We start from the raw sequence: 26,832 nt of genomic DNA, 5'->3' as shown, positions 1-26,832 counted from the left end.
TCCGAGCTTCCTGACTGGCCATCGCACCCTTACATGGGGGCCAATGAAGCTTCAATGGGGGATGGGTGTTTGGAGTGGTGGTTATTGTGGATGCGTTTAAGAATGGAAGCAGATATATTGGGGTGGCTGCGTCAATCTGATGGGTTGGATGGCAAGAGCGGCATTACACCAGACCTTAAAAGACAGGGGTGGTTACCTGGAATGTTAAACACTGAATGCGAGGGTGAAAAGACAGAGGAAACTGCCAAACTTGAAAGGTATGACTTGCCAGATTCCTACCTCAAAGAAGCACACCTGCAGGAAGACGTGCTCAAGTGGCAGGCGAGGGGATGGAGATTCCTACCTCAAAGAAGCACACCTGCAGGAAGAGGTGCTCAAGTGGCAGGCGAGGGGATGGAGATTCCTACCTCAAAAAAGCACACCTGTAGGAAGAGGTGCTCAAGTGACAGGCGAGGGGATGGAGATTCCTACCTCAAAGAAGCACACCTGTAGGAAGAGGTGCTCAAGTGGCAGGCGAGGGGATGGAGACTCCTACCTCAAAGAAGCACACCTGTAGGAAGAGGTGCTCAAGTGGCAGGCGAGGGGATGGAGATTCCTACCTCAAAGAAGCACACCTGTAGGAAGAGGTGCTCAAGTGGCAGGCGAGGGGATGGAGATTCCTACCTCAAAGAAGCACACCTGCAGGAAGAGGTGCTCAAGTGGCAGGCGAGGAGATGGAGATTCCTACATCAAAGAAACACACCTGTAGGAAGAGGTGCTCAAGTGGCGCTCAAGTGGCAGGCGAGGGGATGGAGATTCCTACCTCAAAGAAGCGCACCTGTAGGAAGAGGTGCTCAAGTGGCAGGCGAGGGGATGGAGATTCCTACCTCAAAGAAGCGCACCTGTAGGAGGAGGTGCTCAAGTGGCAGGCGAGGGGATGGAGATTCCTACCTCAAAGAAGCGCACCTGTAGGAAGAGGTGCTCAAGTGGCAGGCGAGGGGATGGAGATTCCTACCTCAAAGAAGCGCACCTGCAGGAAGAGGTCCCTACCTCAAAGAAGCGCACCTGCAGGAAGAGGTGCTCAAGTGGCAGGCGAGGGGATGGAGATTCCTACCTCAAAGAAGCGCACCTGCAGCAAGAGGTGCTCAAGTGGCAGGCGAGGGGATGGAGATTCCTACCTCAAAGAAGCGCACCTGTAGCAAGAGGTGCTCAAGTGGCAGGCGAGGGGCTGGAGATTCCTACCTCAAAGAAGCGCACCTGTAGCAAGAGGTGCAGAAGTGGCAGGCGAGGGGATGGAGATTCCTACCTCAAAGAAGCGCACCTGTAGGAAGAGGTGCTCAAGTGGCAGGCGAGGGGATGGAGATTCCTACCTCAAAGAAGCGCACCTGTAGCAAGAGGTGCTCAAGTGGCAGGCGAGGGGATGGAGATTCCTACCTCAAAGAAGCGCACCTGTAGCAAGAGGTGCTCAAATGGCAGGCGAGGGGATGGAGATTCCTACCTCAAAGAAGCGCACCTGCAGGAAGAGGTGCCCAAGTGGCAGGCGAGGGGATGGAGATTCCTACCTCAAAGAAGCGCACCTGCAGGAAGAGGTGCTCAAGTGGCAGGCGAGGGGATGGAGATTCCTACCTCAAAGAAGCGCACCTGCAGGAAGAGGTGCCCAAGTGGCAGGCGAGGGGATGGAGATTCCTACCTCAAAGAAGCGCACCTGCAGGAAGAGGTGCTCAAGTGGCAGGCGAGGGGATGGAGATTCCTACCTCAAAGAAGCGCACCTGCAGGAAGGGGTGCTCAAGTGGCAGGCGAGGGGATGGAGATTCCTACCTCAAAGAAGCACACCTGCAGGAAGAGGTGCTCAAGTGGCAGGCGAGGAGATGGAGATTCCTACCTCAAAGAAGCACACCTGCAGGAAGAGGTGCTCAAGTGGCAGGCGAGGGGATAGGAGCCCATTTTAATCTTTTGTTTTGCAAACATTTTCCTTCGAGAATACATTCTTCTGCACATGACCATGGCAGTAGGCTGGTGTCCATACAGGCAAGCTGGCAGGGGTGATGCTTTTTGTGATCTAATGTGTTTACGTTCAGGGTAGAATCAGCCGCCTTGCCAACATCAAGCAAGTGCTCCTGACAGAATGTCTTTCCCTGAAACTGGCACTGTTCTCTCATTGGAACTCAATAACTTTCCCACACTTGGGGTTCACTAGATGTCAAACCCGATAAAACGGTGACGTCATTGAATGTGCTGGGCTCCAGATGGCAGGTGGTCCAGATGTTAAGTGCAATGCAACAGCTCCAACACCAGTAAGTGGGATGCAACAGCCTGACACCAGCAAGTGGGGTGAAACAGCCTGACACCAGCAAGTGGGGTGAAACAGCCTGACACCAGTAAGTGGGATGCAACAGCCCAAACACCAGTAAGTGGGATGCAACAGCTTGACAACAGTATGTGGGGTGCAACAGCCCCGACACCAGTAAGTGGGATGCAACAGCCTGATGCCAGTAAGTGGTATGCAACAGCCCTGACACCAGTAAGCGGGGTGCAACAGCCCAAACACCAGTAAGCTGGATGCAACAGCCCTAACACCAGTAAGTGGGATGACGCAGCACCAACATCAGTAAGCGGGAGGCAACAGCCTCAACACCAGTAAGTAGGATGACGCAGCCCCAACACCAGTAAGCGGGATGCAACAGCCCCAACACCAGTAAGCGGGTTGCAGTAGCCCTGACACCAGTAAGTAGCATGCAACAGCCCTGACATTTTTCCACAATGTATTGCAACACTTGCTTGTGAGGAAGTGTCACTCCATTATTGTGGAGGGAGGATTTGTGATGGATAATGTGTTGAATAGGTTAGGAGGGCGAGCATAGACACAATGGGCATTAAGGAGAAATGTAGTCCAGTGGAGGTTTCATTTCGCCATGGGCCTAGTCTTTTGCCACAACACATACTCCAGACCTGACTGTATTCAGACTTGTATTGGAAAAAGTCTGCTCTCCGACCATTCACCGATGAGTCTAGATCTAGCGCTCACTCACGCCCTGATCAGATTCTTCAACTGAGGGAGGATAGCTCAGGGGCAACGTGCTCGCCTTGGAAGCAAAACGACACAGAGCAACACAGGTTCCATCCCGTGGTCCGCGCTTAGAAACCTCTGAGTAGTAAGCGTGTTATAAATAACCAATCGTATCATAGCTGGCCCTCAACACCTCTTTCCTGCACGATGATGGTGTAATCTAAGACATTGTGGAGTTCAGAAAGCTGAATAGAACAGCACAGTGTGGGAGGCTTTTAAGTGCTACATCTGCGGGTACCTGGTGGGTTTACATGGAAAAAAGAAGCGGGGTAAACAGAAATCATGTCTGGAGGAGGTGGTTAAGGAGTTGGAGACCTCATTTAGAATGCTTCAGACAACTGAAGCCAGACTGAAGAGATTTGTGTTAAACAATCTCCTCTCTGATGAAATAGAATATGCATTATTCCTATTCAGGAGGAATTACTTGGAACAAGCGAAGACGGGCAGGAGGCAGTGCACGATAGGCGAACACAGGAGTACGTGATTCAAACAGAGGATGGCGTGATGGTTTCCCAAGCCAGAAGGATACACTGGGGGAGTTGAAGAAATACTTCAAGTTGCTTTATTGAGAGAGGGTGATTCCGGAGGAGGTGTGTTAAAGGTGGTTCCTTGGTAGATTGCCACTACTGGGCCTCAATGAGGAGCAAAAGGCAGCGCTAGATGAGGCGATCAGCAAGCAAGAGATATGGGCCATGGAGGAGGGGCGTATGCTCCTTTCATGATATGTTTGAAGATTCTTTTGCAAAAGGAATTCTGCCTGAAAGTCTACAGCTGGCAACCATAACCAAGCTACTTAAGAAAGACAAGCATGTAACAACTATTGGCCAGTAAGCTTGATAAACAGGGACTGCAAAGTGTTTTTCAAAGTAGCATCAAAAAGACAATGGGCTCCATTATAATGTTCATTGGTACGTTGCCAAACTACGAATCTGCCGGCAGAGGCACGGTTCAGGCGCCTACTGGCAGAGTTTTCACTGAAGCACTGGCTCCGTTAGCAACTCTGCCCGAGCGTCAGTATCCCACAGCATTGCTGAGCAGAGCCTCCTTGCCAGAAAGGGCAAGGAGGACAAGAGGTCCCTTTTCCCCACTTTCGTTCACTTTGGATGTGGAACCTTGGCCGTCAAGGTCAGGGCCTTATCTACGGTGGAAGGGTTCTTGTGCAACCACCGTGCAGAAGCCTTGGTGTTATGCAGTTCATTCACTGCTTGTCATGAAGTGCATTACATCATTGCTAGGAGCCCTCATGTACATTGTTGGAGAATTCAGCAAAGTATTCAGCAATGATCCAAAATGAATTGGATGAAGTCGGAGACACTGCCTGTCGTCCTGGAAATTCTGCAGACACAGCTTCAGGTGATGCTTCAAGCAGTTGAAACAGTCGAAATTCCTTGTTATCTGGATTCAAGCAGACATAGGAGGCATTTGAAGAAGCAATCTGGACTGGCTGATGGAACAGAGTGGGGAGCTGCTTGACTACAGGAAGGCAATTACATTATCACTTTGGGCCAAACCAGCTTTTTCCAGAAGACCTTTTCCCCAAAGTTCAACTATGCACTATCAAGATGCCTTCGCCCACCCTGGGTGGAAGAGTTTGGAGGATGAACAGGTGGATGGGAGAATGTATTTTGGGGCAAGACACCTACTTGCATTGCATTGTGAAAGATTCAATGCTTTGTAAGATGGGCAGGATGAGGCTGTCTGATTTTGAGAAATGCCACCTGGCCTCGGCTCATGGCACCTGGGCATGTGGGTGATCATAAACCTCATGAATATATATTGTGAATGAACATCTCCCAATCGCCACCAATGCCTGGAACATTTCTATTGATTTTGACAAGAATTGCTAAAACATATCTAGATATGCACATTCAAGTATTTACATTCTGAGCTATTGGCTTTGACTTTTTATTTGAAGTACAAGTAAACAATATACCGACCATTATTGAACCCTTTCAAACTGCATGATACACAAAGAATGTTTACTGCAAGTTACATGAGGGGGTGCTGAATTAAAGCAAGACAAGCAATGTACATTATTTGTCCTTGCAAACAGCACAGAAGTAGGAAAACTATGAAAAGGGTTAATTTCTATCTTGCATTGTTTACAGATCATTTTGTCAAAACATTACTTCCTGCACTGCCAAAAATAAGTGCGTGTAACAACGTATCTGTTATTTGTCTCGCCTTATGATGAAAACACAAGGGCCCTCATTAGGACCTTGGCGGAGGACCATGGCGCTATTAGCACCATGGTCCATGGCGCTAAGCTGCCAACTCCGCCATGGTGGTTGGCGGACTTACCGCCCCATTCCGACCTTGGCGGGGCGGTAAGTCCCCAATCCCCATTTACCCTTCCCCATTCCCATTTTTGGCCCCATAGGGCATAATGGGAGTGGGGAAGGCGTTAATTACGCCACCGTAAATTACGGTGGCGTAATTAACAACAAGGTCCCTTAGCGCCATGGATTTTAACGCCTGCTAAAAGCAGGCGTTAAAATCACCATGGCGCTAAGGGAACTCGTACTCAGGCGGTAAGGGGCGGCATGGTTTACGCCGGCGTAAACCCCTTACCGCCTGGGTCCTAATGAGGCCCAAGGAGTGTGATGATTCAAAACATAACAGTGATTTGTTAAACACGAGATGTTAATTTGAAAAGGATTTATTACACTCTGTAAAAGACACCTATTACATTCACGTGCATGGCATGGATTTGTAAATTGTTAAATTGGCAATTTTATTAATGTTCACTTTCACAGGATCTATGTTACACAAAAGCTGAGACACGTATCACATTGAAATGCAAAGAGAACAACTTACTCGCTCACTACCAGTCATAAGCAGCAGATGCTAATAGGCTGCAATTATAATTAGGGATTCAACATGTCCCGATCTGAAGTTTTGGAACCATATGGCACGTGTTAGTTAATAATAAGTGAAACCAACGGCATAAATACTGCAATGAGCTGAAGCAGCTCAAAATGGTTGTATTTCATTGGTCAGCAGAGCAGCCATTTTGTTCACTTTATCAATAAGAGACTAAGGTGGGCAACACTGGTCTCGGGATTCCAAGTTGGAAAACAATCATCGTGAGCGTTTTCTGGGCTGAGCGCCAGATTGAATGCATTCAGCTGACAAAGTAAAGTTGGGTTCAACTCAATGGAAACTAATAGGATGACCAGTGCAGCTGCTTAGATTAATGTCACACACTTATAAGGGTTGGATTGGCTAACAAAGAGTGGACCAGATTAGCCTGAAAGGGAGTTATTAATACTTTGTAAACCAGTAGTATAAGACAGCAAGGACTATTTCACAGAAAGCAACCAGGAGCCACATCACTCCAGTTCCAGTTGAGTGCAGAGATGTGAGAATCCAGCTGATCCTGCAAGACGTGACTGCTTGGGTAAGAGAGCAAGCAGCCCATGAAATGGATAGGCCACGACTGTAGTTCTACACTGTGGGCCTAGAATTGTCACTGCCTATTTTCCCAAATGGTTTTTTATGCTTGCTTTAATAATCTGAAGGCAAAGCTAAATTTCAGAGCAGAACTACAAACAACTAGTAATCAGTTTACAGATGCCTTCACCCCGAGGCAGTACAGGTCTCATGGGGTTAAAACGTGCACTTTGCTGATTGCTGCAAATTCCAATTGTTTGACTTTTTCAAAATTTATGGGTCTGTTCTAAACCATTTTTACCAATTTCCTTTACATATAGTTTTCTGTTGCATGGTTGCATGGTTGAATCATTAAGAGACAGCATGGTATATTTGTGTTAGTTTAGACTTTTAACCACCTGGTGCTGGTGGCACACAGAGTTTAGCCTGGTACGATTCTTGTCACAGCTCATAAAGATACCTGTGTTGCCCCTTGTGCTTCTTTGGCCAGGATAAGTGGAGCCATCAAAGCATAGGCTTGGCTTTAGATTGCTTTATGTTATTCTTAGATAACTGGCCATAGGAGCCATGAGGGGTTCACAGAGTTTTTAACAGGTTGCATAAGGGGTTGTTCGGTATAACCTCACCTGTCCCCTGTGCGCCAATTCATCAATTATGTGTATGATTTTAGGTTTTACATGGATACGCAGCTTCCTGGTGGTAGTCAGTTTGAGAAGGGCAGAATGCCTGGTAGCTAGTCAGGTAAAGTATTGCTAATATTGGGAAATGTATATTGTTTCCCTTTGTTATTTTTGCTAATATTGAGAAATGTATATTGTTTGCCTTTGTTATCTTTTGCTAATTGTTTCCCTTTGCTATTTTTTGCTAATATTGAGAAATGTATATTGTTTCCCTTTGTTATTTTTTGCTAATATTGAGAAATGTATATTGTTTCCCTTTGCTATTTGTTTGCTAATATTGGGAAATGTATATTGTTTCCCTTTGTTATTTTTTGCTAATATTGAGAAATGTATATTGTTTCCCTTTGCTATTTTTTACTAATTGTTTCCCTTTGCTATTTTTTGCTAATATTGAGAAATGTATATTATTTGCCTTTGTTATTTTTTGCTAATATTGAGAAATGCATATTGTTTCCCTTTGCTATTTGTTTGCTAATATTGGGAAATGTATATTGTTTTCCTTTGTTATTTTTTGCTAATTGTTTCCCTTTGCTATTTTTTGCTAATATTGAGAAATGTATATTGTTTCCCTTTGTTATTTTTTGCTAATATTGAGAAATGCATATTTTTTCCCTTTGCTATTTGTTTGCTAATATTGGGAAATGTATATTGTATCCCTTTGCCATTTTTTGCTAATATTGAGAAATGTATATTGTTTCCCTTTGCTATGTTTAATGCTCGTATGTTTCCTTCACAGGAGAATAAATGTACACAGATGCTAAACAGGAAAGTTAGAGCATGCTGAATGTGTTTCTCTTTATGAGTATAAAAGACAATGGGCCTCAATCCGAGAATGGAGGTAGTCATGGCACTATTTGCGCCATGTCTGCCTCCAATAACGGTACCAGCACCGGTCTCGTTCAATGGGGACTTACCGGTGTAGTCCGACCTTTGCGGGACCGGTAAGTCCCCATTGAAAAAAACATTCCCCATTCCCATTTGAGCGACCATAGGGCTCAATGGGAATGGGGAAGTAGCTAATAACGGTACCTCAATTTGCAGTACCGTCATTGGCTCTGATTTCCCTTAACAGTTCCCGTCCATAACGCCTGGTCAGACCAGGTGTTAAAGGAGGGACCCGCTAAGGGAACTCATAGTAGGGCGGTAAAGGATTACCGGCACCGGTCTCCTTACCGGTGCCCGGTATCCCTTACCGCCCTTCTCGTAATGAGGCCCAATATATTGCAAGTGAAAATAGATGTTGGTTTAGTGAAAAAACTATGCAGGGAAGATGTTAACAACATAGAATGTTTATCATACAGAAGAGGGTATTAAGCATTGGTTTCTAGCTACGCTACAGTTAGACCCACACAACTGTTGCTATCCAATAGTAACCCTGCCATGTACTGAGGCTTAGTGGTTTCTCCATCACTAAGTCCAGAGACCCAACTCACTCCAAAGCCTTGCGTCGGGTAGAAAACTGTTATCTGCCAGAAAACCTGCTACAGCCCCAGGTCGGCATTTAGACCACCTTTGGTCCTTTGGTGTGGGGGTCATCGTCTGGCATACTGGGTATAATGGAAATCATGCCAGGACAGAAGGAAACACGCACACTGAATTTGAGAGAAGCTGCTGGAAGAAAATGTGGACTCTGCTGTGATGCGATCTGTACTTGTTTAAGGAAGCATCACACTGGATGGATCCCCTTATTCAGATCAACAGGAGACCATTGCTCTGGATGCAATGGTGCAAGGGGCATGTAGGGCACATAGGAGATGTATGGACTGACCTTCGAAGAGTTAATGGTGGGAAAAGAACTGTAGGGCTGCGCTCAAGGTGAATACAGGACACTGCGTAGAAGACTGTCAAGGTGGTCAACAAACAAGAGTCGGGGCTACTCGATTGTGCCACACTGGTCTACGGGGCACTACCAGCTGGGGAAGCGGCAGCTGAGAGACTGCTAGGATCATGGTCAGTGGATCTTGGACAGGAGGTGACACGGGATAACTGGATGACCCGGTACACAAACGTCAAGCTCATGAGCATGGACTGTGGGTAAGAGATTCTCAAATGAACATTTTGCATCAGGGATTCTGGACACGCGAAGAAGTTAAAAAGTGGTCTCTCTGACATGCAGACATTTTGGGGTTGTGGATTGGCATAGTGTTGATAAGTGAGCTGGTTGGGGTGTTTTGGATGGAGGTGGGGTACCATATTGAGGAGACCCTGGGGAGAGAGGTTCCAGACATATATGAGGGGATTATGCTGGGGTGGTACAGAAGGCTTGACAGTAAAATATGGCTCAGACGGGGGACGATTCCGGCTCGTAAGGGTATTCTATTCGCCTGGAAAACACAAACATGCCCCACACTGGAGGGGTGGGTTGAGACAGTGCAGATGGCATACACCATGGAAAAGGCAGTGTACACATAGAAAGGGGAGAGGAGGAAATTCTGTTTTATTTTGGGATTGTCTGCTGGCTACAAGAGCCTTGAAAGAGCACTCGTTACTTATAGAACTCCCAGTAGTCTTGATAGCTTGTTGGAATAAAAGAATTGTAATGAAAACAATTGGTCAAATGTATATGCTACTGAAGACATTGCTGACTGATTCTTTTCCATAAGACATAAGCAGCTGGCAGATTAACCTCTTCAGTACCATAAATGTTCTTGTCCTGTGCCCATGGAGATTGCACCTTTCCTATGTTAGTTAAAGCTACACTTGTATTTCATTTAACACTAACTTGCATACACTGGAGCAATTCAGCAGATGCCTTGAGAGTCTCGGATTTGTTGCTGCAACCTCCTGCCTGAATCCCAAAGCCTAAAGCCAGAGCAAATCCCGAGCTGCCTGGATCCCTTCTGAGGGGCCCTTGAGTAGACCATGGTGGATTGTGTTTGCATGCTAGCATCTCAAGGATGCTGCAGGCAGCTCCAGAATTCCTACAGTTGCATGGTTCGGGAATAAGGTATAAGGAAGCAGGAGCAAATCAAAGAAACACAGGGCGTTTGCCGATTGGTTCCAGTGGATGCAGCAAATCAGAGAAGCACAGGGCGTCAGCCGATTCGTTCCAGTGCAAGGAGCAAATCAGAGAAGCACAGGGTGTCAGCTGATTGGTTCCAGTGCAAGGAGCAAATCAGAGAAGCACAGGGCGTCAGCCAATTGGTTCCAATGCAAGGAGCAAATCAGAGAAGCACAGGGAGTCTGCCGATTGGTTGCATTGCCCACCTTATCAATTGGGCCCTACAATAGACAATTCAACCTGCCAATGACACAAAGCCACTCGGGCCCAGCAGACTTCCCTAAACTCGGTCACAGCCCTGCAATAGGTTTGTGCAGCAGCAAACATTTCAATAAGAGTGTTTTAAACAATAAAGTTTAACAGATGGCAATGTACTTCCTGCAAAATAAATATCACAGTATCAGATCATTAGAGTAGGCAACATGTAAAGGTGATCAAACTTTCAAAGACAAGGTAGAAATTACCATAGTTCGAGAAACATGTTTGCAAAACTTTGTCAATGCATGAGTCTGGATGCTGTGACCTAAATGTGCCATTGTATGCCGCACTTTGAATGGCAAAGTGGCATGGGCTGCTTAAGACTTGTTACTGGCCTCTTAATACTGTGTTTCCTGTGCTCAGAATATACTTTTGACTTGAAACGATTCTTTATTTGGCGTTGGCCTTCACAATATGAATTATCTTAAAACCGGCAGTACATTTTCTGTCATGTTTCGGATGATATGTGTTTTATTATATACACGTTCCCTGATTTTCTGAACTATTTTTATCCTAAGCAACATCATTTATTTGTGGGTTCAAGGGTGACCTGTAGCTCGTGGTCCCAAGTGACATAATCTGCCTTTGTTGTCAAAGGGATAGAAATACCACACTGGGGAGATTTAAAATTGTGTCTGTATTTCCAGGTCCAACACTAATGAGTGAAGGATTTTACTGAAGTACTTAGGGTTCAAATGTGTAGATGCTTTTATTCTTACCAACGTGGTCCTGGACTGTGTAGGTAAAGCGACTGCTCACCTGAAAGTCCTTCCTTCCAAGGAGGGTACCCTTTTTAAGTTTGTTATTAGGAGGACAGAGATGGCAGGTGATGAGGGATACACAGCTTTGGGGTGTTGTTTGGTTAGTTATACATCCATTGACGGCCCATGGCCATGCCAATCCCTATGGCCATTATCAGCCACTACCTGGCCCTTCCTGCCCAAAACATATCCTCCTGGGATCTCTTTGAGCTCTCCATATCAAGCAGTCCTATCAAACGTTGTCCTGCTAGAGTTATTTCTAAGCAATCTGCTGAGAGTTAATGGCTTAGTTGCAAATGTAAAGGGCTACTGACGTAACACAAATGTCTTAACCCAGTGTGCTTTCAGCCAACTGATTTATATCTCTTCCATGCACCAGTCCTGTTGAAAACAAGCAAGGACAAAGCCAACGGTTTTGCCTTGAGGTATTAGAAAGGAATTTGCCAGGTATTTCCGTCATATGCTCAGGTAATCATTCCATTTTACAGCTGTTGTGATTTTATGGCCAGGTGCGTACCATTGTATCAGTGCGCAGTAAATGTGTATCCCTTATGTACACAACATCCCTAATGTTGGCTTTGCCAACGGTGTTTGTCTGTGGCTCCGCGCTTGATCTGTATCTGCATGTAGTGAATTCAACTCCATGTCCAGTGAGTGCTTGTTGACATGTTGGTGCATTTGAAATTACAGCAGAAGTGTATCTCGGGCAGGACTTAATGGCTCTCTATAAAGCTTAGTTGGATACAGACTGATGCATTACAGCCCAGGAGAGGAGGGCTGTAACATGGGTCATAGGCCCACATTGGAGCCATGGACCTACAGTGAGGTGTGGGGTGCATAAGGAGGCGAAGGAACAATCACAACTGTTACAGTGCCTCCACCCCAACCCTCCAGGGCTGTAATGTCATTATAATATAGATAAATCATAAACCCAGGGTGCAGAAAAATAAAAAACAGACCACAGTTTGAGAAGATGCTCAGACCTTGCAGTGAACATTGTTCTGGTGGGATGTTGGCTCATGAAGATACTGAGGCTTGAGGCAGAAAGTTGGGGGAGGAACATCAAGCTTTGTAACAATGGTTAAGGCCTCTACTGACCCGGTGTTTACAAAATGGCGGCCAACATTCCAATGGTGTAACTAAGAAATCATCACTGGCTCCCCAGCAGGTGGTAATGGCCTGAACGTACTGATGCCTTTTCACGAGGGTGCCCGAGATGTTACCACCTGGTGCAGCTTGTGGAACCGGTAATGAATCCCTGTAGTGCTCTGGTTTAGAATCCCAGATTTCTAAACAGCAGTACACGGTGTGTGCACGACTCGTTGTTTCAAATAAATACTCACCCAACATGGCCACCATGGGAGGGAAATTGGTGGGAGGGTGCAAACAACTTGCTCGAAATGTGGATGGTGAGATTCAGCCCGTGATCCCAGATTGTTGCGTCTCCCCCCATGGATCTACAAGGACTTTTTTGTTAAAACCTCCTATGTTTTTGATTCCATCCATCAGGCTGTAGCTTGTACAGATGGTAACAGGATGATAAGATAGGTTATTTATAAAGCTCTTAATATCTAGAGGTTTCTAAGCACAGACCCGGGGATCGAACCTGTGTCGCTCCGCAATGTCTTGCTTCGAAGGCGAGCACGTTGCCCCTGAGCTATCCTCCGGAGACATATGGCATTAAAGGCGCAGTTCCCATGCGGCAATCTAAGATCATTTATACCACTTTTACAAAGGCATTCCACTAAAAGTGTATACCTCTCTCTGCCACGTGTATCGCGATTGCCCACAACGGTTGACCTTTAATGCACATTCTCAGGGTGAAAAATCTGTGCAAGGTGGCAAAACTCTGATTCGCAGCATCCCCATCATTTAGCATATCTGGACAAAAAAGTCACATTTTAGTACTCTTCTATCAAAATCTGAGTCTGTACCCGTTGTACCCGTAATAGAGTAAGACATATTGTGTTCCAATTCACCTTATAAAGTAAAGTTGAAGTCTTGATTTCTTCATTTTTGCTTCAGCTCAATGCTGAATTATTTTTGGCTAACTAATGTAATGTAAATTGTCATTTGTATAGCGCCTTTTCCCTTTGGTATGGTCTCAAAGCACTGTAGGTGAATGCCCTAGGGGGACTAATACAGAAAATATGTAAATCAGAAGCATAGGAATTGTGCCCAGCCCGTCTCCATGACTTGTCCCCGGCGACCACATTAACCAGTCCCTCATGTCTTCAACAGATGGGTTTATATTCAGCCAGCAATTCACAACAGGCTTATCTTTCTGCCCTGTAAAAGGCCACAATTCTTTTTATTGTTTCATGCTACAAAGATATGCATCAGGAGTTGAGTTTCAGGTACCCGCCCACCTCATGGCGGGCATTTCGCTACATTCTTCATAGTATTTAATTAGAGCAGGGTTGTCGAACTCCAGGTCTAAAGGGCCAGAAACCGGACAGGCTTTAAGGATATCCCTCATTAATATTCATGAACTACATTTACATACAGCGATCATCCCAAATGGATGCAAATGTATCGCATGAATATTAATGAGGGATATCCTGAAAGCCTGTCAGGTTTCTGGCCCTCAAGACTTGGAGTTGGACAACCCTGATTTAGAGTCAGCGGGCTACAGGAATATACATGAATCATTTTTAAGGTAGCCGGGGTGGAAGAGATTTGGGAGTGTAGGAGAGTGACATGCGGGCTTGCCCCCCCGACAATAAAAATAAGCAGCAATAAATGTGATGCAGCGTGATGTCCCAGACAGATCTGAAGTTTAAAAAGCTCAAGCTCTGTAGTAAGGCTGCAGAGAACATTAGTGTTCGATGTGAATCGCACATCTGGACATTTTAGGAGCCTTTCGTTTGACTGACAGTTACAGTCTCAGCTGTGCTGAACTCACATTTATACTGTTTCAGTAATCGGATAGTCAATGGCAATTTATTGATGTAGCTGTGGTCTCCATAAACCAGCAATCTAAAATCCAAAACTCTGCACACAGTGAACCCATGGTGATCCCATTTAGTCCTCCTTTCTCCTGCATCATTGTCGTTATGATAAATAACGGAAATGATGGACGACCACGGTCGAAACAAAAAAAAACTATGAAGACCAGCATTTTCAAATGATTCGAAATTTTGGGTGCTTAAGATCCAGAAGCCATTTTATGAGATGCCTGGTAACAAATCAGTGACGTGCAGTAAGAAATGAGGTTTGTGAAATGGATTGTTCTTAATTGGACAACACATGTAATTGGCCACAGAGAGATCCACCAGGGAGCAAATACTAGAACAAATAAGTAGGGATTTGTCAAGGGACGGGCTACGTTGATCTGAATCCTTGAGAGGTTTCTTCGTCAGATAAAAGGCACATGTCGAAGCCCACGGGCTTCCAACTCAGGATAAATGAGAGATGCTTAGTTTGGGTCCACACCCCGTGTGATGCAGAGCCGCACGTCTGCGATTTGCGGTTTGGAAAGTTGCCAGCCGTCCCAGGACGAGCCGTTGTTTGAAGATTCCTCGGGGTGTTAGGTGGCCAGATGAAATCCGTACAAGAATCAGTGGTGGGTTAAAGGCCAGAACAATCCCATGATTCTGGAATCAGGCTTTCCTTGGTATAAATTTGCAGACAGCGTCACCTGGGAGGACACATTTTTTTAGTTGATCCGTTGTTTGTGCCTAGGTCTGTTATGTGCACTTTGCATATTCGTTGCCCTTGTTGCGGATGTGATGTAATAGTCCAGCCGCCTGTTCTTCGAGCTTCTGAAGTTCCTCTATCTTCGCTGACATTTCCTTCTCATTGTTCTGGAAAGTTCCCTCGAGACCTATGGGAAACAGCACAAGCTTAGGGATTCTCCGAACACAAGATATCGTCCTCGTACATGCATTGGTCTTTGAACCTCTTCCACCCTCCTGTCTGCTTTTTTGCATTATACATTCCAAGTTTTCGGTTTGACTAACATGTGGTGCTTTAGGGTAGATATTTGCTAAAATGATTGCATTGGAGGATGAACAGGTGGGAGATGGGATGTGAGGAGGGACATACAACCTGTGGCATTGTTTGGCTTTTTACCCAGTCATTGACCACACATGGCCATGCTAATCCTTCCACTACCTGGCCCACCCTACCCTTCCCAAGACATATCCTCCTGTGCTCTCTATGAGATATCGCTAGCAAACAGTAACACCAACGTTTGTTCTGCATTGGGCCTGACAATGTTATTTCTGAGCAGTCTTCTGAGAGTTAAGGGCTTAATTGCAGCTGGAAATGAATTCCTGGAGTAATACAAATGGATTGACCAGGTATTCCTTCAGCCCCCTTCATTAGTAACCAGGTCCACACATCTGTTCCTTGCACTGAAGTCCTGTTTAAAACAATTATAGATAAAGCCAAAGGATTTGACTTTTGCATAGGTATTAAATAGGCATTTTCCAGGCGTTGACATCCTATGCCCTGGCACTAGCACCATTTTCTAAGTGTGCCCATCTTTTGGGCAGGGAGTACGGTTTTGGCAGTGCCTGGCAAATGCTATCGTATGCCAATGTAAAATCCCAAGCTTTTGGCTTTTTATCTGTCTAGCTTTCTACATATTCAATGAAAATATCTGTTTTAGGTATTATGACGAATCGAGGGCATTCATTCATTCTCCCCAAGGGGTAGCCTCCCCCTTTGAGGCTAGGGAGGTGAGCCCACTTTCCAAGACTCTCCCTAGGGGTCTGGGCAAGTGGGACCTCACAGGTAGAGACTCCCCTTTAGGGGACAAGGACTCCCGTTCTGGTGAAGAACTCCCTAAGCCATTTCCCATAGTGGCATTTATAGGATTGTATGAACACTACAAAAGCCAGGGACTTGGCAGAAGACAAAACTAAATTATACCTTTGCAAACAAGAAAGAGGATCTGTCTCCTTAATAAGAGACCCCCATAAAACTGTGACGAGCAGACTGAAGAGAGAGCATCACACGCCAAGGAGAGGCACATTTGAGTGGGAGAGCAGAGTGAAGGCCCCTTACAGTGCCACGTCTGTGAGAGGTGGAACAGAGGAGAGCTGCGGATTCTGCGACTTTCATAAGTGACATGAACTCGGGAAAGAAACACTGGAGCCCCAGAATTTACATGCAGTGAGAAGCTGGGGAAACAGGAATCCAAACTCCGTTGGTGGCGTAACCACGACTCTTTTCTGGTGGGCAGATCACCTAACCAACACGGCCGGAACTATAAGACGGAGGAAACAACGAGACATCCGCTTACACACGGCCATACCTAATTCCAGGGAAAGAGAAGACTGAGAGCGGGATGCCTGCAGAGTCGAGAAGACAGGGAAGTGGAGCAAACAAAGAGAACCCCTGCCAGTACAAGGCCAAGTGACGCTCCCATGCAGAATCAAAAGCAACAAAGAGAACTGGAGAACAAGGAAGCCACCAGCGAATCGTTCTTAAGTTGGAGAAACAAGACAGAATTGACGAGGCAGAATTGGTGAGACATTGAGTTTAGAGTCGATAAAGTGGAACTTTATTAAGGGTGAAAGAGATATCTCCAGCACTTGGGTACAGATATCCTGGAAAGAGTTGCAAATAGCCCATAAATCAAGACGTAAACAGTGGAGGATATCAGAGAGAGACTCTTTGTATGGGAAGAAAAGTCAAGTGAACCACTTAAGGGAAGAGATTCTCAGAGTACACCATCCAAGGAAATGGGGACCCCTAAGAGTCAAGAAGGCCTTTTACAGCTAAGAAGGTGCATGGTACCAAACTCAAAAGAGGATAGAAAACTGAATCAGAGAAGAATAAAGAGACCAGAAAGGGCGTATTGGAGAACTATCCCAAAAGGGGGAGCAAGGCTTTGTGAAAGAGTGGCACGAACTGATACAGGAAGTGACAAGAGACTATTTAAGAATAGCCTACTGAAAAGGAATCGTGAAGAGAAGAAAAGACATGGCCATATTAAAATCGGGAGCAGGGAGACTGTCTCCTGATCTGATTTAAGTTTGTTCGAATGGTGGTCTCGTCAGTTAGAACTGGTTTTAGGACAGCAGACTAATTTATTTGAGTCTTTATGATGACTGAAGAGCACCTTAGTTATTTACATAGGCAGTAAACACCCTCAAAGCAATAGGGAACAATAGACTTTATCTTTATTATTTAAAAGAATGTCAGTATAAATGTCCTCACAGTGTCCGCGTCCTTCTTCTGATCTGCAACAGTATCTATTAATGCAGATATATATCCTGAAAAATATTGTTTACAGTCTCCAAATGAAGGAAATTCCACTACATAACTACTGCAGTGGACTCCCCTAAACTATAGTATTGTTGTGATGAGGTATTTATAACGCGCTTAATCCCCAGAGGTTTTTAAACGCAGACCCGGGGATCGAACCTGTGGTGCTTTGTGTTGTTTTGCTTCCAAGGTGAGCACATTGCCCCTGAGCTATCCTCCCGAGACAAGGAACCCTACAGGTACCCTGCCTAATATTTGGAGTGTGCTTTATGACCTAGTACTGTAGCGTGATTTAAAGTGTGATTTGTAGTCAGAGGGATGCTATTTAGATTCAGACATTTGAGAAGTTTGTATAGTTTGGGTTTTATAGGTAAAACAGGTTTTCCCAGCTAATGTCCTATTGTTTGTTTCCGTGTTGATTTCCGCCCGATTCGGTCATTTCAAGTCCTCCTAATATATATGTCTCCCAAATAGGGTTTTTTCGCTAGTTGTTGGCTTTGCCGAACTATGTGTTTCATAAGATGCATGTGTGCACATCCACATGGATACAAGTTTTCACGCGTGTTTCTGTACACGTGTGATGGTTTTCAGCATGTTTTGCACATTCCCAGTTAATGGGAGATGTTCAGAAAGGTATGTGATGTGTTTTTTTCTGTTGAGTTTTTCTATTGTCCACTTCTGTTTCACATCGTATGTGCTTTCCGCATGTTCAGATGTGCATAATGGCATGTTGTGTGTTTGTTTCCATTTTCATGCAGTGCCCATATTTTCTGCATGTGTGCGTTTTTTAATACAGGGATATTTTTAAAATTTTGAAAAGTGAATAACTCAGCATCCCTGATATGCTTTTAGTCATGTTTGATGTGTGCACCAGTTACCCTTAAGGTTAGGGTGCGTGTCAAAAACCTGAATAAGTGAGGATAATATTGGGATACATGTCCCAAAAGCATATTTGTCTTGGGCCTACATAAAAAAAAAACATAGCAAAAACAGGTTTTAAACATCCTTGTTCTCCACATGAAAAGGCTGGGTACATTTGAGTGTGTCTTCTGAACTTGCAAAACTGTTATCTTATCAAATTTGGCAAACTCAAAAGTCACACATGGCAATGCTGTCACATGTCCTATGTAAAGTGCCACAGAACCTAAATTGTAGTGTCTATTGAGCGCTGTAGGTCTGCAGTAATGTCTGAGCACAGCATATGCAAGCCGGTCAGATAGCAGAGCCAGATGAACGCTCGCCCCTGATGTCTGTGCGCCGCCTCCTCTGGCAGGTTTAAATCCCAGCAAGGCCTACTCAGCCTTTCATCCTTATAAAGTCAATGAATTGAGTAGCACCCTCTGGGATAATAATGTCGTCTGTTGTTTCAGTGCTCTGAGACCCATGGGTGTGTAGTGCTAAATAAGAAATACATTATTATTATTAATATAGTGGTTTGTTGGAGGCCACGGTGTGGGTTTGTATGTGCTTGCGTTTAACTAACATCCCTCTCTGTGCTCATTGACACGGAACATCAGTTCCTGAAAATAATCTGCGCAGTCCATTTGGGATTTGGTTCGTGTTGACCAGCTCTTTTGGTGTCTCATGTCCTGTAGGCGGTTCCATGTGTTAATATCCCCGCAAAAATATCACCATACAAGAATGGGGCCATATTCTTGCGGCGATATTAACCCATTAAACCTGCAGAGGACACCATCGCAAACCCCCATATTATTTTAAAGGAAGCGGGGGACACGCCCGCAATCCCTGCTCCCATTTACCCCAAAAACGACCTCCCACTAATAATATCGCCTATGGCCGTTCCCGACGACCATATATATGGCGATATTATTGGTGGGGATAATATTCCCTGATACACTGTAGGTATGTGCATGTTATTTGCATTGGCGTGTGTGGCATCTTGAGCAGGGCATGGCGTTCGTGGAGTTATCGTTGCTTTAGGAACCTTAATTGGAGTGTGGGGGTAATATCCCTTTAAAAATGTGTATTCATTGAATTTCAAAAGCTTTTTCAAAGCATTTTTTGGGTGCTTTAATGGTCTACATTATCACACCAAGTTTGCCCAGGGCATCCCCAAATCACCCAATCTTGTCACCGGGCATGGTCTCGGGAGGATAGCTCAGAGGCAATGTGCTCGCCTTGGCAGCAAAACGACACGAAGCAACACAGGTTTGATCACCGGGTCCACGCTTAGACACCTCTGGGTACTAAACGCATTATAAATAACCTATCATATCATATCATATCATTACCAGAGGCTCCTTTTCCTGGAGAATGTTTTTTGACCCTGCCCCGGGTCGCCACTCTGTACGGGGCGGCACCATTGAGTAATGCAATGTGCACTAATGGCATGGCCTGCTCCATACCCAGCCCCCTTTTGCCTAGGGCACAATGTCTGCGGCCCGCCCCCCTAAGATACTTGATGCTGCCACTGAACATGGCCTGTGGGCGTACCATGTGGCCCCTTTGTCAGAGGAATGCCCTTATCCATGCCCTGGGCTTTCTTGAGCTAGCCATTGTGCCCACTGGACAGTGGCAGTCATTATGCAGAGACCCCCTAGTACAGAGCCTGGGAACGCTCTGCACGATTAGCCACATTGCATGTCTGTATGCGAGGAGGGTGCCATCCCACCTGAGGGCCTGTAGGGGCCTCCGTCCCTCCAAGCAAAAGAAGCAGGGACTTCATTTAGGGGTCGCCAGGGGTTACAACTGCGATCCCTGAGGTCTCCCTTGCTACCCCTGTGGTCTCCCTTACTACACCTATAAAAAATAAAAAAAATAAACATATATACATTTTTCTTTTAATGAAAGATCCTGCGCTGTGGTGAGTGCCTTGTGGCTCTTTGCTTCTGGAGTGGCTGGCTTTCTTGTTCAAGCCTCTCAAAAAAGACCAGGGGTTCCACAATTCTAACACTTTCAGCACTGACCCTAAATAAGAAAGAAGAGGAATACCAAATAATGTGTCTTTCTGGAATTCTATACAATAATTGCTAGACTCATTAAAGGTGTATTTCAGGCACACTTCAGGGAGTGAGTCGCTAATTTAGTCTGCTTTTAAATGCCTCAACTCAGCCTTTCATCCTTCTGAGGTCGGTCAATGAGTACCAACACAGGTTGGATGATATTGGGTGTATATTTGTTCTATCTAAATTGCTTAAGTGTAAGTGCTATATAATAACACATCATTATCATCATGGACGTCTGCTTGCATTCACAGTAATTTGGTAATATGGGCCTATACACACTGATCTTAATTATACATATGGCGTTCCATTCTTGTATGAAATGTATATCACATTATAGTGATATTATAACATTTTTCTCAGTGTACTTCGGAACAATGCTATGTGATGCAACTTCCTATTTTGTCAAGGGGTGAAAGGTCATGTTGCATCGCTTCCCATGATTGCGCCGGGGTGGGGTCAAATGACATCACTGACATAGAAGGAGTTAAGCAAAAAGGTTTTCAACTTTTTCCTGAAATGCAGCTGAGCTGTTAACCGAATGTTAATTTTATTCGAGCTGAAACTGGTAGGTAGAGGAGTTGCTAGGGGGGGCCTGAGGTGGCTATGGTCTGGGTCTTTTGGTTGTAGCCCCGGAGAGAAGCCCAGGAACTACAACCAAAAGTCTGGCTAGCCCCGAGTCCCGACAGTCCCCATATTAGCATAGCCCCGGATCTTTTCCAGACCTAGCAACACCCCTGCTGGTAGGCAATGAAGGTGGTGCAGGATGTGAGTGTGTATACATGTGTGTGGGCACCGGCCCTTGTTTGATATGACTGCTGGCCACAAAGGTGGGAAATGAGTGCTGGCCTCTGCCATGCTGGTCCATGGTACTCCGCACCCATGAATAACAAGACATGACAATGGGCCTCATTGTGATCCTGCCGGTGCAGAAACAAGGGTGCCGGTAAGCTTACAAGCACTGTTGTTTCCGGACCGGCTTATTACAGGTCTGCCTGCTGGAGCCGCTGTGCCTGACAGGTCTGACCCTGCCGGGCACAGAGGCCACGGTAGGCAGACCGGTCACGGAAGCACCTGCACCATTAGCAACAGTGCCGTTGCGTCCGTGTGCCCTCTCCCAAAGATTCCTATGGAACTCTATAGAATTGGGGAATTGCATTTTACCGGCGTCTGACTTTCCGAGCCGCCGGAGTTGTAATCTCCCAGTGGCACCGGGAAGTCAGGGCCGGTAAATATTTTAGGGTCCGGAGGCAACCTGCCGGTAGCACCGGCAGGGTTACCGCCGGACCCGTAATGAGGCGCAATGTCTTTTGCCATGCCCATGCTTTCCTATGGAATCCAACTGCTTTTTAAAAGGTGCAAAAGCGATGCAGAGTCCATAGAACCCCAGAGTTTCTCACTCTCATGAAAACAAGGTGCGGGCAGGGGTGCTTTTATCATTTGTAGGCGCGCCGGTACATACTGATCCGTGCCTTCACTCCATCTCACTAATACATCAAAATTGTACACCGAGTAAAAACGGATCTGTGTGATACTGAGAAAAAAATACTGAATGATGGAAAAATGCCAAATTTCTTTTTGTCTTCGCGCAATTATGTACAGGGGGAGATCTCACATAGTCCCCCCCCCCATGCTCCACTAGCCTAACCCAACCCCCCACATATAATTGCTGCAAAATCCAAAAAATAAGTGTTGGCATTTTCACATTCAGTATTTTTGTCCGCTCAGGGAATGACTGATATTGTAAAAACCAAAGCATTACATCTTCTATGTGTAGCTTTTACTCACTGCGCGATAATAAGGCATGTATGAAAAGGACCGGTTTGAGTTGGAAAAGAGTAAATGGATTGGGGCTCACTTTACGTTACCCCAATTAACACAGGGGAGGCCACAGTTTCCAACCCGGCGTTTTAGTTGAGTTGGTTATCATGCCTGAAACGCTGACCTGGATACCCGTGCATTTTTACGCATCAACCTTAACACAATAGTAACGGTCATGGGAATTCATAGCGTGTCTGCCAGCATCAGAATTGCATGTGGGCGGATGTGCTGTCCGATTACTACCACACAGCGGATTGGCTATCAAGTGATTTTATCGTTAAAACAAAACATTGCTGAGGAAACAATATTTATTTGCGACTCACTATCCAGCACTTTCCCATATGTATACTAGCACTTTAGTTTGTTTATATAATTGTACCAGTTCTAAAATATGTTGGGAAGGGTGCTTAGTGTGTGAGAAAAATATACTTTACTCAACGCTGTTTTTTAACAGCGTTAACAGCACATTCATCCAACGGATAGGGGTGCTGTTAGGAATCCGCCGAAAGCGAACTGTTCTTCACAAGCGTGTGAACAATGTTGCTTAATGTTAATGTTAATGGGTCTTGTACCGCACACTCTCGCCACGCATGTGGCCACTCTGCGTGGTCTCCTGACGCTCTGCCTGCTTTTTTAGCAACCCTTTGTGCACACAGCAATGAGGAACAGGAAGCTCAGCTTCTCTGAGCCCTTGGCTTAGATGGCTACAGCAGGCAACTATGCTGACTTATCAGGGCACAATAAATGCACGCGCCGTGTGGCACGTCTCCAATTCCAGGGAAGGCTGTCTTTTTTAATACATTGGCTGCGCTTTTTCTCAAGGTAGTTCATGCACCAAATGTCTGTGACTTGGTGTAACAATGTTTAACGTAGCAGAAATGTATAACCATTTAGATTGACACGTTAAAAAATATGGATTTTATTAATCCATTCGTTGTTTCGATATGGTGAAATAGTGTTATGGAATGCTACGAAAACTTGTATAGCGCACGGTCGGTCACCCGAGGGCATCTTGGCGCTAGAGAGGGAGAGACAGAGAGCCATAGGCCATCAGCAGCGGTAATCTAAATCAGATCTCTTTTTAAGGCTTTCCTGAAAGCCAGATGGTTAGGCATTTTTTTTTACCGCCGGCGGGATATCAATCCATAACTGTGCCGTGGCTACTGAGGAAGCCTGGCCACCAATACGAGAGCGACGGATAGTGGGAACGCAGAGGAACCCTGCTGACGCTGAACGCAAGGAGTGTTTAGGGAGGTAGCAGATACATTTAGAGCAAAGATATTCTGTCACTGATCATGCAGAGCCCGATGGACAATGAAGAGCGCCTTAAATCCAATGTGCTGGGTCCCGGGGGCCAGTGCAAGGAGCGCAGAACTGGAGAAATATGGGCCCCATAGGGTGAGCCCGTTGCCACACGTGCTGTGAGTGTAGAAGCTATCATTCATTATAATGCATGGAAATGTGTCCTTTTTTTTTGTTGCATGTTTTGTATTATTGCTTAATGTTACTTGCTCACCAAATAGCAAATCAAATACATTTTTAAAAGAATCATTGTGTTTCCAGCTTGTGGGATCTCGGTCAGTGGAGGTGCGAGCATAACCATGGAATGCACAGCCCTCGCTCGGCATTGGGAAAAAGAGTAATCGTTCTCATGCCTTTTCACTTTGATCTTAACAGTATGGAGTTAATTCTATCTAATTAAAGAAGAGTGTGGGATTGTGTAATGCTTGGGGTCTAACCATCAGTTGCCTGGGGTGATCCAGACGTGGACCCCTTGCTCACTGTGCTTAGAGAGGCACAGCCTCACCTCACTGAGGAGCAAGGGTCAAGTACTAAAAAGAAAAGTTGGGGGGACTCATTAACAAACATAGCAATTGACCAACATTAAATGTGACATCACCGGAAATTAGCATATCAAGGCACCCTCTGAAAAAAGTGGGGGGACTCCTGAAAAAAGAGGCGGACTCCGTCCAACCCTCGTGTACCCTTGACCTGAGCCCTGCCGAGGAGCACCAACAAAGTCGAAACATGTGTCTGGGGTTGCTGTTCGTACTCTTGTTCAGAGGAGAATTGCCTAGCATTTCATTGCTGAATTGTCCTGGTCGGTGGGAGTAGACTGATATGCAAATGGGTATTTGTTCTGTATGAAAGGTATAGTGAACTAAAATGCTGCTGTAGACATTCCAGGGTGGGAACCTCCCATAGAACAGGTTATATGAAATGTGTTTGTTCTCAGTAGAGGAGCTCCCACAATTTTGGATAATTGTATTCTATCTAAATTTACTGACCCTTTTCTTTGCCATTCGAAGTGTTAAAAGCTTAGAGCTAGCAAACAGAACGTCAACAGGGAACACAAAGACTCCATTTTTGCATGCATAAAACCTTTAAACATCTGTTTTATGAGCCCCACATTTTCAACGATTTGTAAGGCAGGGTTTGGGCAGGGATTCCAATATACAAATCTGTTACCCCATCCACGGAGCCGTACACACCTAATACGTTTCCACACCTCTCTGGTTTACAAGCACCAGCCCCTCTAGGTTAATGTTTTTTTCTAATTTTATTTTGTCCTGTTCTATGTCCCACACTGTTCACACCATCATAAACTAGCAGGCTGCCTGTTCTCATATTTGTGCTACTTTAAAGGCACCCTTCGCGGGAATGCCTGCGCCATCTGTAAATGTGTTTTTATAAGTCATTTCTGATTAAAAAAACACATCCCTATCCTTCAAATAATTGAGGGAGCATTTTGCACTCCTCTGCGGACTCACTGCAATTGATTGTTACGGAAGCCACAGCTGAGCCACCTTTTTGGCAAATTTTGTGAAAGCATGCTCGCGGTAACAGTTGCACCCTCCTCATATGGTTTAATGCAAATTCCCCAGCAGTTTGTGATGTAGGGGGAAGCAAACCTTTGATTATAGGAAATTAATGAGTAACCTTACATTTTGGAAACCCTCTAAAGCTTTCTAGGGATTTTGTGGCAAACTTTCCGATTTGAAAAAGGCCACTAAGAGTGTAAATGTCAATATTAAATTAGAGTGTGTCCTATATTCGAGCAGCTAATTGACCCAAATTGCTCAATTGTCCTATCACAATTTATGTCTGATGAAAATATTTAATGACCAAAAGAAATCACCTGCATTAGTGTTATAAATCTCCAATAGGTGAATAAGGTAGAGTCTTTATTACTAATACAACAACCTGATTCCACCAGACAAGGAAGAGAAAATACTCCTGTTAGTTTGTGCTCCGTAGTATTGACTATGATGTAACTGTTTTAATAATGTGGGGGAGATCCCCCACAACCTCACCCTCAACCTCACCCCCTTACCTTAACTAATACCACTACCCCACCCCACCTATTATTTACTGAAAATATACAAAAATCCCTAACAAATTTGACCAAAAAACCCTTGGTAATTCGTACCTCGTTTCTTTGCATTTGGTCATTTCTACGGATACCACTGCGTACAGTGAGAGGAGCAATACTGCACCCTAATGGGCCCTTCCAACACCGCCACACCGATTATGTGGGTATGATTCAAAACTGTAATGGCTGCAGGTATATGCTTGTAGTGGTGTTCCCATGTTCTCGTTGGAACAAAGCTTGTCCATGTTCACACCCCGAGGACACCCGTGCAGCTCATCACAGAGGTTTTTCCACGGTGGCAGGTGTGCAAGGTCCTACGATCCGACAACAGACCTGATTTTGTAAATGAAGTGTTTGAGCACATCACAGCCCTGCTGGGGATTAAGCATAGGTTTTCCTGTGCTTATCACCCGCAAACAGATGGGATTTGTGGATGCCTCAATGGCTTGCTCAAAGAGAAAACTGCAAAGGCTAAAATGACACCGGAAAAAGGGTGGCTTTACTGCCTGCCCATAGCATTCTTTGCATTGCACAATCAGCCTGGTTCTGACCACCGTTTAACTCTTCACGAGGTGGAGACAGGATGGCGCATGCACCTCCCACTTGCTCATCCCACTTGAGCGCTGATGGACACCCATAATATTGCTTCTGTTCTGGTAATGAAATGTAAGAATATCTCACTTTGATGATGGCCAGTACTTCTCATATCTCTCAACAGCTGGAGGCGAGGCAGGAGAAGTCGAATAAGAATGACGAAGATGACACACCAATAGAATCACACAAACTGCTTAAAGCACCTCTTCTTTTCCCAGGGGAACATGTTTTGTTGAAGAACTTTACTAGGGCGTGGCACAAGCCTCGCTTTGAGGGTCCCTTAACCGTTGAGCAAGCAACAGAGAAAGCTGTTAAATTGGCAGGGAACAAAGCTTGGAACTAACTAGGAGACATCAAGCCTGTAGAGGTGCGACCCCACTGGCCCAACACGTCGATGATACACTGCAAGAAGAAGAAGAAGTAGAAGAAGAAGAACAGTGAAAGATTTAAACACTTCACAGACCAAATCTAGGCACGAGCATATAGAAAGCTAGATTAGGCACACTGGGCCTCATTATGAGTCTGCCGGTAACCCTGCCGGTGCTACCGGCGAGTTGCCAACGGAAACGTAAAAAATTACTGGTGCTTGACTTCCCGGTGCCACCGGGCTACTACAAGCCTGGCGGCCGGGAAGTCAGGCGCCGATTATTTTGTTGATCACCATTCCCATAGAGTCCCATTGGGCAATATGGGAATGGGGACACAGAAGCACCGGCACCATTG

General features: G+C 45.4%; 1 protein-coding gene across 3 annotated transcripts in view; it reads right to left on the bottom strand.

The window, feature by feature from the left end:
* The window catches only part of LOC138566223 (laminin subunit beta-1-like), an 882,924-nt gene that overhangs the window by 6,421 nt on the left and 849,671 nt on the right, over positions 1-26,832 (bottom strand). For 2 of the 3 annotated variants that reach the window (XM_069643284.1, XM_069643283.1), the window contains exon 35: positions 4,936-14,965. The exons of the other annotated variant lie outside the window; for it this stretch is intronic. In XM_069643284.1, the coding sequence (XP_069499385.1) occupies positions 14,829-14,965 (137 nt within the window). In that variant the 3' untranslated portion in view covers positions 4,936-14,828. Of the gene's footprint in view, positions 1-4,935; positions 14,966-26,832 lie in introns of those variants that run through there. 3 annotated transcript variants of the gene reach the window in all.

Source organism: Ambystoma mexicanum, chromosome 2p (assembly GCF_040938575.1).
Source record: "Ambystoma mexicanum isolate Mex_15411 chromosome 2p, UKY_AmexF1_1, whole genome shotgun sequence".
NCBI lineage: Eukaryota > Metazoa > Chordata > Amphibia > Caudata > Ambystomatidae > Ambystoma > Ambystoma mexicanum.
Note: the sequence above shows the minus strand (reverse complement) of the source record. Positions and strands in the feature narration are given on the sequence as shown.